General features: G+C 42.9%; 1 protein-coding gene across 13 annotated transcripts in view; it reads left to right on the top strand.

Moving 5' to 3' along the window:
* Positions 1 to 19,592, top strand: part of LOC105017907 (disco-interacting protein 2 homolog C) — a 170,203-nt gene that overhangs the window by 24,637 nt on the left and 125,974 nt on the right. For 2 of the 13 annotated variants that reach the window (XM_020045430.3, XM_020045429.3), the window contains exon 1: positions 14,875 to 15,463. The exons of the other annotated variants lie outside the window; for them this stretch is intronic. In XM_020045430.3, the coding sequence (XP_019900989.1) occupies positions 15,445 to 15,463 (19 nt within the window). In that variant the 5' untranslated portion in view covers positions 14,875 to 15,444. Of the gene's footprint in view, positions 1 to 14,874; positions 15,464 to 19,592 lie in introns of those variants that run through there. 13 annotated transcript variants of the gene reach the window in all.

Raw genomic sequence — 19,592 nt, 5'->3', positions numbered from 1 at the left:
TGAAGTTTTACCTCTGAAACATGAACCCCTATTGCTTGAAATGTAATTTTTCCAAGTGGGGGCTGGCCAAAAACCATGCCGGGCTCTATGTCAAGTTTTACCGTCTTTGTAGGAATATAACCAACCAAGTGTGGGAGGTTCTGCTTTAGGGTGGCTAATCATTAAGATGCAGTGGTCTCCGTACTGTAGTGTGGAGTAGCAAACTGATCGTCAAACATCATTGACTTTACGCTGTCCCCGTTGTGATAACTCAATGGGATCACCCCTGAACAAGGACTGGCTAGGAGACGAGACTTTCAGCCTGAGGCGACGGCCATCAACCCTATGAGAAGCTGGAAACGGCAAGGCTGAACACAACTGAAATGCATTCCTGAGATGGGCCGCATCTCAAGTGCCACCCTAAACCCTATGGGTCCTGGTTAAAAGTAATGTACTGCGTAGGGAACAGCGGGTGGTTTGGGACACGTCCCATTTTGATGATGTCCAGAGCCTGGTTGGTCAAGCTGACATTTCCATTGGTCTGTCGGGTCTGCTTTGTCCGCCGTCAATGATCAAGTCTGACTGTGAGCTGACTAAGTTTTGGTCGGGGTGGAATACAGCTCCTTTTGTCCTCCATGACACACACACACACACACACACACACACACACACACACACACACACACACACACACAAGTATATGTAAATATCAATTTTCTCCTCGTGGCATAGTGGTTTGAAGGGCAGTTTTACTGTATTTTTAAACCTCTTAAAAAGGGTACCCACGTTTGCAGCGGACTGCATTTGCTTGGTCACGTACTCTGGTCGTCTGAGCTCCGGGGCCGGTTGAAGGTCAGATCAACTCCGAGACAGCCGAGTCGCCCAGAAGCGTGGCCTCCCGTCAGTGCTGTGAACACCGGTGGCGTCAGGTTGGGACTCAGCGGATACTGACACGCTACAAGCATCACCCAAAGGAGGCGCTTACATTTGAGGTTCCCCGTGGGTGAGAGAGTTGTGGGGGTTGCCGGGTTAAGCAGTCCAATAGGCGTCAAAGTACCATGACGTTTTTGTCCTTTGAGGAATGTATAGAGGCTGATGATACAATCAAAGATCACTTCAATAGCTAATGTTCACTTCTGCTTTCACCTGGCTTGGAACAAACAGCCTGCGTTTTTCCCAAATTGTCAGTAATACTGCGCACTGCTTTTGAACCTCCACTGATCCATGAAGTGATTAGGGCTGTAGATGTTGACTTTAATATACCAATGTACCAAGGGCAACTCTGGGGAAGGCATGTTGTAATCATGCAACCATCTTGGGATAGTTTACACATCCTGGGAAAGTGATAAAACAGTCCTCAGCTGTTGATCTTTTTCCGTTAATGTACCAAACCGGGACAGCGGCTATTAGTACTATACAGAGATGGTGGTCGCATCCCAAATGACACTCTACATTCCAAAAGAAGTGCACTGTGAAAGGAATAGGGGCACCATTTGGGGTACTGTTGCCGCAGCTCTGAGGAAAGACCCCTTTAAGCAGAGAAACGAAAAGCGCACTTGAAATTCTCCACCGCACTTGCTGGAAATCCACTTCTTGTTTGATATGAGTAACGTGTGTGTGTGGTTGATCTTTGGTAAATATCTGAAAGGGCTGTTCTTTAAAGAGATTGTTGTTCACATGCGGACCGCTGTCCATATCGCACTGCACTGGATCAGCCTTTCTCATTCACTACTTCGTGTTTCCACCAATGTTTGCTGTTGTGGCGAGGGACGGATCTCTGAAGAAGTAATGATTCGAGTTCGATTCCGTACTGGTTGTCTTTATGAGAACTGGACCAGGACTTCAGTGTTGCTGTTTTGGCCAAGACGTCAACAATGTTCAAGATGTATTTAGTGTGCTTTCATTTGGACACACTACAGTGCGTCCCTTAGTACTCAGGACAGATGTACTCAGGAGCGTCAAGCGTTTCGTCCGTTGTGTGCATGTCACAGAGCCGTTGAGAACTGTGAGCGGATGTCTGAAGGAGAGGCGGGCGCAGCTTGCAACTGAATAAATCCCATCTTTGTCCTCGGGAACTAAATATACGGCAGGCCATTTCCCTTCTACTTTGGCTGTAATGCTTTATTTACACCATCGTTTCACGGGTTCTGACCCTCCCGTGCTCTCATCTGAGCCTCCCATCTCCAGTTATTTCGCCTGCTATGATCTGTGCGCGGGGGTGGCGGGCAGCTCTGACCAAGGCTGCGTGTTGCGGGCGGATGGGCTGGGGGACAGACTGCTCTCTCCCCACTGTGGAACGGCAGCGAGCGGGATTCTATGGAGTGATCTCCTGAAATAGCTGCACGCCAGGTCTATACAAAGCCCTTCTGGTGTACCGGAGAGGCCGAGACAACTGTGGACATCTGTTCACGGTTTATTTAGTACAGAGGGGCAACACCGTGCATCTTCTCATGACCCCTACTTTCCCAAGTGCCACCCTACTTCCTATATGGTGGGATGTGCCCTGGTTCAATGTAGTGCACTTTGTAGGAAATAAGGCGCCATTTGGAGCGCAGCCCCATCCCTAACCGAAGCGCAGGCCAGACTGACCTGGACAGCCAAAGGGGAGGGTCTCAAAAGTGCCCTCAATCTGACCCCTCAACCTCAGGCTTGACCCTTTTTACTGTCAGTTTGGCCGTCTGCTCTGGGTCCTTTTTTAAGGTTGTGTGAACAGGGAGTAGAAGTGTTTAAAGAACGCTGTGGTAATTGTAGCACTGGCTGCAGGAAGCTGATGAGTCTCTTTCTTTACCTTTCTTAACCTTTGCTTAACTGATGCCAGTAGAAAAAACTACAGCTTATGCAGCAAGAACATAATTATTTCGGAAACATTTGGACTATAATAAATAAATGACTTGCTTGTTGCAACACAACTAGATGGTTTTGTGATTCGATCAAGATTGATTTTCCAATTCTTCTGTTTTGTTTGGGGCGTATGTCCTTTGGACCTTATGTTCCATTAGAACAGTTTTTCATGCTCAAGCGGTCTCAAATTGAATGATGCCCAATAAGATGTGTTTTTTTGGCAGGGACTTTGACAATGCCTCCCCAGAAAAGACAATGCCCACCAACTGATCCCTCCTGAAAGATGCCTACAGAATATTCTCAAATTCGGCAAACGGACGATGAAAACTTCAGAGTCGTTTCCCTTTAACTTGAGTTGCTTCCCTTTTTTCAATGGTTTGTGCAATGAAAACTAGTGACCCAGGAATGGTTGCTGAAAACCAAATCATCAGCTTTGCTTTGTTTTTCAGTAAAATCATCTGTAACCAGCTTGTGTAAGTGGGGTGAACTGCCACTCCTTGGGTGTGAGCTTGGAGGTGAATATTCCTCCCAGGACCGTCAGCCTTACCTGCAGGCACCCACTTATTACCGTTGACCTCCATTAAGGGACAGAAGACACATTATATACGGATGGAAGAAGTAGTCACGTACCGACCCGCCTTTCCGACATGCTTAATGCCTGCTGCTCATGTCATTTCAAGTTCATTTGAGAATCTAAAAACGACTGGCAGAATTAAAGGGTTTCAATCTCTACCCTCTGTCTGTTTTTCTGTCTGTCTCTCAGAGGATAATGGTGATAGAAAGGGGAGTCAGGCTGTGAGTGTGCGCAAGTGTCTGTGGCTTAACTAGCCGGTCAGAGCCGTGGTCGTTAAAGATGGCCGCCTGGCGTCTTCAAAAGCTGCTTTAATGAGGAGACTTAGTCAGAGTCGGTGAAAAAGGAGTTATGGGGTTAATCAATCGATCTGCCCAATGCTTTAAGACACTCTAAATCGTCTATCAAAACTTGGGCCAAGTGCACTATCCATGTGTGTCCCAAATGGCCCCTACTCCCTATGTAGTGCACTACCTTTGACCAAGGCCCAGAAGGGATTAGGTTGCCATTTTGGACAAATCCCTGGTTCTTTGAACGGCTTAAATGGATGTAGCTTTTTGATTAATAGTTTAAGGCCTCTTTGGGTTCATGAGGTTGGATGTGTCTTACTGGAGGGTCATAGGTCAATAACGCCTGACCCAATAGTTCCTCCAGTAACCGCTGGTTCGAATGGCCCATATGACTGGTGGAAAATTGACTGCCTTTTGGGACAGAGCCTTAATTATCAGTGTTCTAAAGCCCTCAGCTCATATCAGTAAGTTTCAATTTAACTGGGTTCATTCACACTGGTTCTTCATATTAGATCTTTATTTTCTACCCAGCCACTGTTCAGAACCCCCCGGCTCTGCTTCTGTCGGTCACTCTCACTGTCCATCTCTCTTTGTCTGTTTCAATCACTGTTCAGAAGTTATTTTGTTATATATTGCTTGCAGAAGTCAAATATTCTGCTGCCGTTTGGCCTTCCCAAGCATCCATGGGCTGAACGGATGCCTTTTCAATTGCTTGGCTTTTTTCTATGGATAGCATCTGGGACTTTGATGAATGTGTGAGCTTCAGAGCCTCTGCTCATTCAGGCCTTAGCTCACTGTTTGCCACCCAAGATTGATCTCCGGTTGTCTCCTGTCGCTCTTCTCTCCCAGCCGAGCAGAGCTCGAACCCATACGCAGCACCTGTAATTCAGACAGAGTGGGAGAGGGAGAAATTGAGAAAGGCAGCGCTTGAGAGGGACTGAGAGAGAACTCTGTCCCTATTCAGTGATACTAAGAGTGGACCTGTCATTTTAAACGTCATAAATCACCCCCTGACAGTTTGTTTTTACCTCGTTGGTTGACACCACCAGACCGCTAACAAACTGCTGTAGGGCAACGCTAGTGAGATTATTGAATTTTACATTCGACATAAACATTATCAGTTTCTGTAAATATATTGTGCGATTACAGCCCAAAGCCTGTTTTGTATGTGTTGTTGAATCACCACAGGGGAAAAATGGCTTCTCCCGCCTCTAGGAGAGAGTGGTTGCTAGGTAACCTTATCCTGCTGCTCTTTTCATTGGAGTTGGAAGGAGTCTCTGTCTGTCTGTCAGTCTGTTTGGCAGCTGCTGACTGACGAGAGCATCTCTCTGTTGATTGGTTGATTGACAGGGGTTAGATATAGGCTGATCAGTATTCAAGTGTGTCACTGTAGGGGTGCTGTTGCAGGATCAGTGTATTACCATGTGAGGAATGGACAGGAATGGACAGGGAACCTGATGTCATTTAGCCCCCCATCCTTCTCTCTCTTTCTTTCACTCTTTTTACTTTCTCTCTCTGTCTCAGATCGAACTGTTCTGTTTCTGCTGCAGTGATGGATTATTAGGCAAATTGACATGGAAAGCCACATTTGATAATTGCCACATTTCTCTGTGAATGCTGTAGAGCCCATCACCATGCTTCGCTAATTACCTCAAGTCATTAATTAATGATTTTGTCATTACATTACTCAGCAGAACGACAGAACCTGGCCTTATTTATGCGTGTGTCTCTGTGTGTGTGTGTGTGTGTGTTCTCCACTCAGGCAGCCGGTATCACTTCAGAAGAAGCTGAAGTAACATTTCACCAGTTTAGTTCAGCATGTGTCTGCCTACGTCCCAAATTGCACTAACCCTCATTAAAACAAGTGCACTACATAGGACCCGGAGTGCCATTGAGGATGCACATAAACCTCCATCTGATTAGACTTGACATTTTCACTGCAGATGGGAATGGGACCATTACAGATTGGAATTTTCAGTGACACCCTGAGCTGTCCCTTCTACCTGTTTTCACTTCACCCACTTATTTATACAAATATACAAATATATGTGACCACTGGACTCCACAGATGTAGTGTACTATCTAGTTAATAGGGTGCCATTTGGGGACCTTGTTATTGGCCCAGTATAGCAGAGAATCAGAATATTGGGGTGCATAATGGTTTTCAGACCAGATGGATTTCCACGGGGGCTGGTTGTTTCACAGCTGTTACTTTAGGATTGCTGAGTCAGGATCTGTTTGGACTTTTAGATCACAGGGAAGGACCGGTCCACAGAACTACATCACGGAGAAGGACTCCACCAGGACCGGTTCACAGAACTATGGCGTGTGGTTAACGACAGTGCCTTTCACTTGGGTGACCCGGGTTCAATTCTCGAGAGGGCAGCCACGATTAACACACATTGGTCCACAGAACTTGATCACGGGGATGGACTCCACCAGGCCCGGTCCACAGAACTAGATCTGCTGATCATCAGCCTCAGATGATGATTCTGCTCAATTGACTTATGTGGTTAAGAGCATCAACTAAATGTCTCATGTCAATGTAAAATGTTGTCATGGAACTGCTTTTAAAAGTGTGCTGTGGGAGTCCGGGTTGGAGGTTGACTCTATGATTTGTCAACACCAAAACTGATTATTGTGAGACCAAATGCGCTAATCATTCCAGTAATGTCAACCATGTGTCGCTGATTAGTGATTATGTGATTATTGATTGATGTACATCTCATGCAAGCTAGCAACTTACCCTGGCTTCTCTGCAGAAGGCAAGGGAAGTTTATGTTGTAAAACGTGATGTGATCCGAGAGCCACTCTGCCTCCTTGTTCATTGCTAATAAGTACCCCCCGCCCAAAAAAGGTAATGTCCATAATAGGTGTACAGCAACGCCGTTTACTGATTTGTTTTGAAAATCTAAAATCGTCCCTAATTAATCTTCCAGGCCAATCAATCGGTCAGCATTTAGTCTGGGTGATCTGCAGCGATGGGAGCTGTCCTTCACAATCCAGGGTTGCTACAGTCAAACGAATGAAAGTGAATATGAATAATGTTATGTTACTTGTCGAGGTATAGCTCCCCCACCAGTGCAAGAGCCAATATCACCAATGGCAACCTGCTCATGTGGAGTAGTGCACCATAACCTGTTGATGTGGAGTAGTGCACCATAACCTGTTGATGTGGAGTAGTGCACCATAACCTGTTGATGTGGAGTAGTGCACCATAACCTGTTGATGTGGAGTAGTGCACCATAACCTGTTGATGTGGAGTAGTGCACCATAACCTGTTGATGTGGAGTAGTGCACCATAACCTGTTGATGTGGAGTAGTGCACCATAACCTGTTGATGTGGAGTAGTGCACCATAACCTGTTGATGTGGAGTAGTGCACCATAACCTGTTGATGTGGAGTAGTGCACCATAACCTGTTGATGTGGAGTAGTGCACCATAACCTGTTGATGTGGAGTAGTGCACCATAACCTGTTGATGTGGAGTAGTGCACCATAACCTGTTGATGTGGAGTAGTGCACTATAAAATTGGGTGCTGCGTGTCTTAGGGAAGTTCAGCAGTGTAAGTCACCTCCTCCTGTGCACATGTACCACTGCAGCATGGGTTTGGGTGGCTCTGGGGCCAAGGTGACATGGCAGATTGATGAGGAACCCCCCCTATCCTGGTCTGCTCCATTGATCTGGGTGGGAGCTGGGGTGCACTCGGCTAGTATTCTGTGAATGGGGGGCGGGGGGGGGGGGGGGGGGGTTGGTCCCTGACTTTGCAGTACTGGACTAGAGGTGAATGGGATCAGATAGCAGCTCCAGTAACCCTGTCTTCGGCTGCTCACTCAGTCTCTCACACACATATACACACACACTGACCTAGATGATTGACTGTGCTCCCCACAACTCTGCAAAGTCACCAAATAGCGTTCTTGTCCTAAGGGAGCTGTCATTTCAGCTGTTGCTCACATTTTCCATAATCATTGGTAACCCTCTCACAACACACACACACACATTGGTTTTACCATCTGTGTGGATCAGCAGTTTACAAAACAAATAAACAGTTCCCCCAATTCAAAGATTATCTAAACCTTTACCTCAGGCTCAAATAAGCTGATTTTGTAAATGAGGACTGGCCACATTTCACCTCTTAGACAGATTTAACTTTTTTCATATTACTTTTTTTTTTTTGGGGGGGGGGGTGACTGTACATTCTTTACTCAGCAGTACTGTTAGTCAATAGAAGCTGATCGCTGCAGTCTGCCTAGGTTACATCCTGTGTCCCAAACGGACGCCAGTAAGAAGTGGTGCACACTGCAGTGTTTGTAAACACGGCGTAGCTTCACATGTATTCCTCAGCTTTGTTTTCCAATGACCGTGAGATACCATCTCTGCGCTATGAAGGTTTTCCTCTGAGCTTGGACCCATGATATCTCCTGGGACCTGCACCCACATCATACCAAAAACAACTAGTCCTGTGTGTTTCCACTGAAACCTGCTATAAATACCCCTCCTGCCCCTCAATGTGAATTCCCTGGTTATTTAAAGAAGCCAGTAGTGAGCCTCTAATCTAACACGGCAGGATGCATTCCAATGGCCTGATATCAGAACACCATACTGCTGGCTTGCTATGCAGCCCAGCTCAAAACATTGAACAGCAGAGCTGTGCATTTCAGCCATTTAAATCAACACAATTGACTGAATTACTGATTGATGCGTGCCGTCCCTTTGAAATCAACTCGGTTATGATAATGATACTTCTTACGTTGTATTTTTGTATAGCAAATGCATACCACCTTTATTATGTTTCTATTACACTCATGGCCATGCCGGAACGCCCTGCTTGTGAGCGTCGAAAATCGGGACCTCCAAATGTCGCTACAAACTATGGATCCTGTGTAGCTCAGTTGATAGAACAAAGAAACATACAAAGGCTGGATTGTGTGTTCGATTCCCTGTGCATAGGAGGGCAGTATCATTGTTTGGAGAACTAATTTGCTGGCCAACAATGACGGTAAACTTGCAGGGGCCCAGCGCACCACAATGAGTCAATGCAAGCGTTTCCCAACACCAACAACATTGGACAGTGCCGAGACAAGTTACACTGCCTCATAAGAAACATGGGCATTGCTCGGATGCCCCACGTCAATTCGAACTCCTGGTTGTAGCTGTTCTGGGAGGCATTCTGGAGACTGAATGTGTCTAATGTGTACTACCGTTCTGGCAGATTCACCCCTCATTACGCCATACTTCAGATCACAGGTTGTACACACACTGTTCCCATCCCAAATGACACACTAATCCCTTACCAATACACAACTTAAGACCAGGGTAAACTGGGTTGGGCCACTATGAAATTTGGGATGCATACATTTTCAGCGGACTGTTCTGGTTTCACTGTGCCAGTGCCTGAACCCTCTTATAGCACGCGTCAATTACAAATGAATGGAGTCACGATTCTGAGAGCCTGTCCAAGTGCCGGTGAATCATCACGTCTGCTGAACACTCTCTAAAATAACTGTTTTTAAGCGTGCCGTGGGTCTCTCTAAAGCAGTGTAGCAAGAGGTGACTGGAATCTGAGGCTTTGTTTCCAGGACCGTCTGGGTCTGATACGGGTCTGACCAAGCAGAGTAGCATCACTGTCAGCTCAATATCTGTAGGAAACAAGAAACCAGGCAAACCTAGTTCAGCTGGACCGCAATGTGTGTTAATCGTGGCTGCCCTCTCAAGAATCAAACCTGGGTCGCCCAAGTGAAAGGCCACTACGCTATTGAACTGCACACATGCCAGGCATTAGTATAGCCTCTTTGCATTATATTATTTTCACTCATTAACGTCATGCCAACTTTGAATATTTTGTTTGACACCATTAACTAGCGTTAAACTGAGTAACGTTTCTTATTAAGTTTACCTCCACCAGAAATAGTATCTATGAACTGTATGACTTTTGCCACTGGCCGTTTTAAAAGCTTATTAGCAAGTAATATGTTGCTAGATGCCATTATATTGTGTTAAACTGAGTAACATTTATTAAGTTTATGTCAAGTGAATGTATAAGGCAATATAGTTAATCTAGTCTGTGAAAAAGAACAGACAAGAATAAAATTGGAACAGACATTAAACATAAAATGTACAGACAAGATTAACTATATTAATTTATATAGTTCAATTATGGCTTTTATTTTGAAAAAGAAAATCTGAGTTAGCATTGCTAGCATAATATCCTGCTGCTAGAAGAACTGTAATGAAGCCTCGAATGGCCATCATTAACGATAAAAGACGAGAGAATTGTGTAGCCAGTGTGTTTGTCTATCCTGAACAAATCCTAATATCCACCAGAACCATTTTATTTAGGCTTCCTATTACGTAGCTTTTTTTCTGTCCTGAACCTCAGGCATAATGCGTTTCGACTGTTACGGGAAACGAACGCAGGACCTATTGTTCCGTAGTTCGCGTCTCTAACCACTACACTATTTAACCGGAGTCATACGGATACACAGACAGACTCTTCTAGGCCGGAATCGCTTACGCGGTCCGGCAAAAAGAACAGGCTCCATTGCAGTCCTGATTAAACAAGGAATTCCGTTAAGGGGTAGCATGCTAACTCAAATATATAGGCTGACATAGTATATGGCTATGCTTTCTTGGTGTGGTGGAAGACTCCTGTAACCGTCAGTAAATCGCCTTTTCTCTTATCAAGAGCAACTTAGAGCCTTGGGTGGTCCAGTGTAATTAACTGTTGCTTCCGGTTTACACATACTGCATTTACATTCCTTTACATATACATATACTCTTACCCATTCAAATGAATGGATAAGTGTGTCCAAACCTTTGACTGGTATTAAATAAAAAAGCCTGAAATAAGATATTTTTAGGGAGCGACTGTAGGTGAGGGCATCTTCCCATAGGTGTGGGAGTTATCCGTGTTCAGTGAGTGGCGATCGTCCTTTCTCCCAGAACCTTGATATCCAGTCAATCATCAATCGTTCTGTGACTCAACCTGAGAAATGTCTCTTAACTAGGACTTCAATGCCTTTCATGCGTCCTTCATTCCCATTGTGTTTCTGTGTGTGTTGTAATAGGTTCTGGGAGCCCTTCTGTAGGCCAGTGTAATGTAAGTGGACCCCAGAATACAGTTGATGCCCCTCAGGCGTGTTTCATTGACCGGTATTCTGGATATGTTGGCGGGCTCTCTTTCCCATCAAAATGTCAGTCTTTGCATTCTGTGCGGCCGAAACACCCCACGCAATTGCAAAGATTGTATTGCTATGACATTCAAAGGAAACACTGTCAACCACTTAAAGCTACTTAATGTGGCCTGGAAACCATTTTTTTATCTCCTGTTTTGAACTCATTGTATGTGAAACTGAGTTAAGAATGTACTGTAAGCTCACTCCACAGCGAGTATATTTTTACTTGAAACTTTCACCCACTTTTTAAATAATAATGTGGTGGCTTTTTCCCATGTTGTCAATCATCCATCCAAATACAAAAACACCAAACATATTCTCCTTAATATAATCAGTACACAATGTTCAAAGAGAAGGCCTGTCCATTTCTCATTGTATGAAATACTGAATGTCATTTTGTTCATTTGGAATACTAGATGGAATGATGTCCAATGAGGGAACCTATCCAGCCCTGTCAAAGAACCTCCATCTGGGCGGGGCCACTGGTCTGCTCTGGGGCTTAAATAATAGGCAGGCCCAGTCTGGGTTAATTATCACTTCCTTTAATCCCTCCTTTTTTTCTTCCTAAAGGATATTTCTCTATATCAACATTAGGATAAAGTGCCTTGTCCAAGGGCAAATTAAGGTATTCACCTTGTTCATTTGGGGATATAAACTATCTGGGTACTGGCCCAACTCTTTAAATGGCTAACGGCATCATAAAAATATGATCCTGAGGCAACTGAAACGTTATTCGACAAGTGGTTCTGAAAGATTTGGAAATAACCTTATTGAGTAATGAATAATACATCTCTGACTCTACAACTGTTAGTAAGTGTAAATACTGTAATTATGTTTGTGTTTAAGGATTTTAAAATGTCATTCTAAAGTCTTTAGAATTCTTAGGTTCGTGGTAAGAATAGCAAATCGAGCCACAATTCTAATCTGATTATGACTCAACACTTAGCCTATACTACAAGAAACAGAAAAACCATAGAAAAAAAACAGCATTCATTTACTAGATTAACTTCTCAAGTGATTACTACTTAAACTATTTGTAATTGGGACAGAATTGGCATAGAAGTGAAAGGCTGAATCCACTCAAACGATGAGTCAGAATATAATGCGTAAAAAGTACATTTATATTAGCAATAACTACTGCTAATAATTATTAATTTAACTTCAACAGTATACTACTAGCATTTAACTAGACCATAGAAATTGGCCTGATAATAGGTCTAACTGATGTATGGTATGGACAGGAAAGATATTTTCTCCTTGTTTGAAGCAGACAGTGATCAGTGAGATGGAGACACAGATGACTGGAAGTGAGGAAATGGAAATGAAGAAAGACAATGAGATGGAGGAAAGATTGAAAGAAGGGCAAAGAGAAATGGAGTGTCTGGTGAGAATGAGAAAGGGGATTGAGACTTGTACCAAGGTAGACCACCAATGATGGAAGTAAGAGAGAACTTTGTCCAACAATTCTAACAAGATGAAGAAGGAACAAGAGCACGAAATACAAAGGCAAATAGAAGAGAAAAGGTTAGACGTGTTAGAGAAACAGAAAGAAAACACAGCAGCAGACAGACATGTTGCTGGACAACATAGCAGATTGTGTTTATGGACAAGGTAGGGAAGCTGACAGTGGACATCAACAGACTGTCAGCTGACAATGAAAGAGTGGAGAAGGAGAGGGTCAGAGAGAGGAATAGATGGAACTCTATCAGAAATAGTTTGGAGACAGTTTTGACCAATGCAGAAGAATCAGACCCTAGTAACCTGGATAAAGGAAAGGAGGAGATGGGCCAGGGTCAACGCTTGTCTACAAAGCCTCTGGGATCAACGAGGAGAAAGATGGATTAAGGAGAAGGAGGAGAAGAGCACTCAGGCAGAAGAGGAGTGGATGATTGAGCTGAAAGAGGAGAGAGTGATAGAGGCTTTGGAAAGAGAAAAGATGATGCTTCTGAGCCAGCATGAAGAAGAGAAGAAGGGGTGGGAGATGGAAAAGTGAGATGGAGAAGGAGAGGTTGGTGCTTACAGGGGAGTGGGATAGAAAGAATAGTGAAATGGATGGGTGATAGAGAAGAAATGTTGGAGAGGATGAAGGATGCACACACAGCTGTATCACATGTAGACTGTCCTGAGGTTCAGAGAGAAAGGATGCACACATACAGCTGTATCACATGTAGACTGTCCTGAGGTTCAGAGAGAAAGGATGCACACATACAGCTGTATCACATGTAGACTGTCCTGAGGTTCAGAGAGAAAGAGCAGACACAGGTACAGTACTCCATTTAACCAGTCAAAGATCAGGAGGTCACATGTCACCTAAGGGTCATACTATCACATTCAATAGATTGTTATCGTCAGGCTGGAGGAGTGATATTAATATTTCACATGACTGTGACATACAGTATGGGCTTTCTCTTTCAGAGAGAAACCAAAAACACCCAGAAAGCAAGGGAGACGCAGGAGAAAATATAAAAGAAAGAGAGATCCTGGAAAGGAAGAAAGTCAAAGAGATGCTCAGAGCCAAAAAAGCAGAGCTTTTTGTGAGGGTCAGTAAGGAAAAAGTGAGGGAGAGTAAGGAGAGGGTGAATGTCCACCTGGACGAGGTGTCAAGGAACTATGACCAAAGGAAACAGAAAGAGAAGGAAAGACAAAGTGTTGGAAATGGCATATGGCAAAAAAAATCTTAAAACATATCAAAAGTAGATTGTTGATTTACTTTTTTCGGGAATATTGAACTAATATGAGCCTATTAGTTATTTAGCAGTATTAATTGCTGTATGGAAGAAAAAGCTGAACAATAATGAAGAATACAAATATATAGAGGTCTGTTTAAACACTTTGATATGTACTTTGTAGTCGTGTGATGATGGTGCTATATGTCTATCACATCGTTAATGAGACAAAATATTAAAATACACTAAATCTACAGTTTTATTTGCTGTTTGTCTGAAATATGGTGCTCTGTCACCAAAGTTACAGTGCACACACAGAATTCTATGGTTGAGCTACCAAAACATAACTTTAATTTGTACTAAAATACGTGAGATATTTACATAAATATGTATTAATGTTAATAAATATCTACATTAATATGTTCACCCGGCACAGCCAGAAGAGGACTGGTCACCCCTCTGAGCCTGGGTCCTCTCTAGGTTTCTTCCTAGATTTCGGCCTTCTTAGGGAGTTTTTCCTAGCCACTGAAATTCAACACTGTTGTTGTTTGCTCTTGGGGTTTAAGGCTGGGTGTTTTGTAAAAGCACTTTGTGACAACTGCTGAGGTAAAAAGGGCTTTATAAATACATTTGATTGATAAATATTTCTCGTGGTTTTTCTTACCAAAATGTGACTGATCGGCTTATTGGCTGGTTCTGACCGCAGTGGTTATACCTGGATCAAAATAAGTATGTGACTAATCTTTCTGTTGGTTATCTTGGTTTCTGTACTGTTGCTGCGTGAATGTCTTTGCACACGGCTGTGAAGGCTTGAGTGAAATTACATGAAGATGTAGTACTCAGACCCTATTCAGGTTTTGAGCGCTACTCTCAGAACGAATGCTGAAAAATGCTTGTCATGGTGAGTCTCTTTCCGCACAGGTGTCAAACTCACAAGAGCTAATGACTGCAGATTTTTTCTTTTTACCTCTACTTGATTAAGGTCAATGGCTTGTTAGAACACTCTTCAACCTGTTTTAATTGACCACAAGCGTGGTATGAGTTTGACACCACTGCTTTGAGGCAAATTGATTTCTTAATTGTGTTTGCTAATTCATGTGCTGTAACTCTGCCAAGACTATACATACGCACCATAGAGATTAAATGGTATGAATCATGGTTATAAAGACCAAACATCATGGCCATTGTTAAAATGTTCTGGATGTGTTCAAAAAGGACTGGTACACACTCTGGAATCATTTAATCAATTTTTATATTGAAAACCATCAAACAAACAATATATTTTTTTTATTAAACATTAAAATAATAACATTAACATTAAAGATGGCACCATGTGGCCATGAGAAAGAAACTTTTTCCAAATGCAGATTTTAATGAATGCAACTAAGCAAATCAAATGTGCATATAAAAGCAACACAAGTAAAGCAATATGCATGTAAGAACCATACATTATCATATGTAAACAAATCCAGTGTGCTGGCGTGGACCGTAAAATCACAACATAGAACATGTAAACAATATGAACAGCACTGATTTTACGTCTGTTCTCTCCTTCATAAAGAAATAAGGTGCTTCTGGCCTAACATCCTGTATGTATGCATCTTTCTTCACTTGATTAAAAAAAAAAATGTCTGGTTTGACTTATCTTGCATTCGCTATAAAGTGGTGGGTGGTAGTCACGATGACATCGTGTTTTTTTTTAAGCAATTTTTTTTTTGCATGTTCCATGGACCGGGTGACCATTTTCGATTAAGTCTCCCTCCGCACTCTTGCAAAATCCAAAAAACGACCACACTACAGATTTGGTCCTCCAAGAAGTCTGAAAAATCTCCCGAGTACTGTCACTGCCTTCCACCATGTTTTCACACAAAACGAAACCCACGTTGCAGTCTGCGTCTAACTGTTGGTAACTTTGGTTGATGCTGGACAGTATTTACCGTGAGTAATCAAACACCGTTTTAATTATCATTTTGATTTGAAACCGTAATACTAACCGTTGGGAATTTTACCGTGGTTTATCATGAAACCGGTAACCGTTTCATCCCTAATGCTCATACGTGCAAACGCTTCTTACGTTATTCCGATTGACTTGGAACGAGGGTGTAGCGTGAATTGCTTGTGTAAGTTATATTGACCTCACTTAGGGATTTGCAGCGTAATTCAAAAGAAGTGGAAATCACTGTACGCTCAAGGAGATTTTCATTGATTCTTTAAAAAGTTTAATCTGCTTTATTGGATACAATCTCATATACAGTACTAAAGGATATTACCCTTTACGGAGAGGTCAGACGTTCACAGTCCATGCTGTGCATGAGGTCACATTTAAAGGCTATTTCATTAAAACTAGGTTTTTTACAACAATGATGACACCAACAGCTTTTATGCGAGTAAAGACCTATACAAAAAATTATTTGAATATTTGACGCAAATGCTGACAGATAATTTGTTTGTTTCACGCAGTGTGATCTTTTCCTGTGATAACGACGCGGAAACAATCAATACACAGACATTTTGCTAATCGCCGTAATCAAAGCAAATTTATGAGTCGCGCAGTGATTGTTCCTTTGGATCTGACCACGGTTCGGTTGAAAGTCACCGCTGGTTAGAACCTTTGTGTGTTTTTACGCATGTTTCAGAATACCGATTGGGTGGAAACCCAGCTATACGCTGAGGGGAGAAGACGTTGAGGCGAGGCTGTAGCAGCGTGACACGTCCAGTTTCCATTCTCCTCAATGTGACTGTTCAACCTGCTAATCACAAGGCTTCTCTGCTCTCTGCCTGGCCCTTATCCCAGCTAGCATGTCCCAGAGAAGGGCATCCCAAATGGCACCCTGTTGCCTTTATAGTGCACTTCTTTTGACCAGGGCCGATTATATTTTTTTGTCAAAATGGTGCACCGCACATGGAATAGGGTTCCAATTGGGACGTGAGTAGGGAAGACGTCAGCTGGATGTCATACTGTGTTTAATGGATCCAGACACCCAGCCCTGAAAGAGACACACACACACCCACACACACTTACTGTTCGTTCACGGGTCGGGGCTTATGACTGTTCATGGGACTGACACACTGGTCGCCTGAGGCCAGATGCAGCCCGATAAGATTTCAGGCATGTGATTCAGTCGGACCCCCCTTCCTCCAAACCACACATCACTCTATCATGCTTAACTAACATTTACAAAACGTCATATGTTCCAGTCTTCCTCTGTCCAATGTTCTTTTCCCCACCTTAATCTTTTCTTTTTATAGGCCATTCTAAGATATGGCTTTTTCTTTGCAACTTGGCCTAGAAGGCCAACATCCCAGAATCGCCTTTTCACTTCTTGATCCAAAATTTAGGTCAACTGGGCCTGCTCAACATTTTTTTACATGCCAACAAGCATGACAAATTTAGCCAGAAATCAGGTTGGAAGATTCCGGGTTTCCTGTTTCTTCTTTACTGATTATGGGAATCTGCCACCTGGGATTTCAGAAAAGTCAGAGAATAAATGGAAACTTCCCAGAATATCGCAACCCCGATCATAACAATTCTTATGGAGCCTTACAACAAGAATTCCACATCTGTTTGTAATAATAATAGATCATGCTAATCTATTATAGGTGATTAGTATTGACTAAAATAGCCTTCTTCCAACATTTTTGATAATTTGCCATCTGCATCTTGCTGTTTGATGCAGGAATGTAAATGTATGACTAACTGGAAGGAGAGGGCAAGGGAGTCTGTGTGATTGATGTACAGCCTGGTGGAGGAGGAGTGAGGCAATATAGCGGTGACCTACATAAGGAATTTGGGGTTGCGGGATCCTCATGTTCTGGTTGCGCACACTGGCTACACTGTTCACAGGAAAGGTTATTCAAAGATTTCAAAGATTCAATTTTTCCTGGTTCCTGTAAAATAAGCTTTTGGGTAAAAAATGTAATGGTGAATGTAATTTAAATGAATTTCTTTGAAATACCCTTTTTCTTTTTCACCGTTCGAATGTGAATAACCCTTAAATCCACCGAGGCCCTTTTCTTGATTATGATAACATTTTTTTAGAGTTAGGCAAGACTTTGCTTAACCATTGCCACCTCATCACATATCTAACTGGAGATGTCATAGTGGCTTAAAGGAAACTTTAACAGCTTCATGAATTTGTCAGCTACAGTTCATTCTATGATTTTAAGTACTCCCATATCTCCCCATTTCGTTGTATTAGGCACCATAGTATTTGTTTTTATTAAAGCATAGTTCCATGGCGGCCATATTTAATGAATATAAGCTAGCCTTTGTCATCCCACCTCTTTTTATTTTTTGGCCATCGACCTATTGCCTAAAAGTAGTGCACTAAAAATGATTTGAGAGGCATCATAAAGTGTTTTTGGCCTGGGGCTGAACTTCACTGGGGTGGGGGTGGGGCTTTAGTAAGGGATTGACTAAGGATTGAGCCCTCTTATAATATGGTGTATTTCATTTTGTCATAATTAACTAAGGGACTCAGTTCCCTCTCTGCTGGGCTGTGTGTGGCCTATAGGGGATAAGCACTGGACACGAACAACAATCTAGATTTATGATTTTAAATGTCACTTTTTTTTTAATTAACATCGCTGTGATGTATTGTGCTGAGATGAATAGTTTGGGAAATACGGAGAAAAATACCACAGAGACCGAACGTTGTACGCCAGCAATACTATCACAGCCCCCAAACCCACTGACCTGTTCCATCATCAGCCTAGTTCCTTCACTTTGAAATGTTGCATGATAATCTACAGGTGCCTTCATTAGTATCTTATTAGTGTCTGTTCTCCCCTGGTAATTGATGCTACTAGCTCACGTGCTGCTCCTGTCTTCTAAACCACTGAAACTATAACATGGAGAATAGTGATGATCAGCTCTGGAGCCTCTCCCAAGCTCATGCTGTAAAATCAAAACTTCCTGCTGATGGAGAACATTTCATCTGCAGACAACACATCCCAGACACTTCTTGAGTGAAAACCAACAACATTCCACATTTCCCTAAACATTCCTCCATGTTTAGCCCTAGACTGAATGAATGGTATACACAACTGCCTAGCTTGTTTCCACCATTGAATGTGTGGGAAAAAATCACACTTTAAGGGCCAGTTTCCAGGACCCATATTTAGCGTAGTCTAGTAAAAAAAGAAAGCCCTTTAATAGGACGTTTGCCTTTGAAAGTGCTTTTTTGTGCTTTTTAGTGCTGATTCTGTGGGAATGTTATTACCGGAGTGGCTACTTTCTTGGGGTTGTCAGTGGTAGGTTTTCCAGGAGTCACATATCATGTCAGACGCTACTGTGTTCCCAATAAGAAAAACATTGAACCAGAAATCCGACACAATGTCACTTTTTGTAATAAGTCAGATACTCTTACGAGGTTTAATCTTATGGTTGTTTTCTTTCCTCTCCTTTTCATGGTGTTCCTGTATTCGTCCCCGGCATTCTTCCTCATAGGTAAGTAGGCACATTAAATTGATCTCATAAGGCTTTGCAGTGATTATTGAAATGGATAATGACACCAGGAAGCATGCAATCTGTTGAACAAAGTGGCAGATGGGAGAAGGGCCAGACCAGTGGTAGTGAAGATAGCTCCTCCCCTCTCTTCCTTGTCTTTAATGAGTGTCCCTGAATGGTGACCTCATCTAGCGGCATTTAAAGGAACGCCTGAGCGAAGTAGGGCGAAGGCGGTATGCGTCCAGTTTTCCAGGCTTCGCCTCTTGGTCTCGGTTCTCCCACCAAAAACTGGATCCTCCTGGGTTGTTTATCTATTGCTACGCTCTGTTCTCTGCGTATAAATGGGATATCCTTTCCAGCCAACGTACACTGTGGTGGATTACAATATGCTGTGTGCTTTGAGCTTTAGTCTTATTCCAACCGGTCTTATTCCAACAAAGTTGTTTGCTTAAAGGCAACAGCACCAGCTTAGTTAATTAGTCTGGACTAGATGACACAAATTATTATAAGTTGTGATTTGTGAACACAGCCACTAACAGCCCAACTGTAGTTCTTCAGATATCGAAGGTGTGGGATTTGAGTGGTGTAAGGCAAACAAATAGCCAGTGAAGCTTATTC

This window comes from Esox lucius, chromosome 3 (genome assembly GCF_011004845.1).
Source record: "Esox lucius isolate fEsoLuc1 chromosome 3, fEsoLuc1.pri, whole genome shotgun sequence".
NCBI lineage: Eukaryota > Metazoa > Chordata > Actinopteri > Esociformes > Esocidae > Esox > Esox lucius.
Note: the sequence above shows the minus strand (reverse complement) of the source record. Positions and strands in the feature narration are given on the sequence as shown.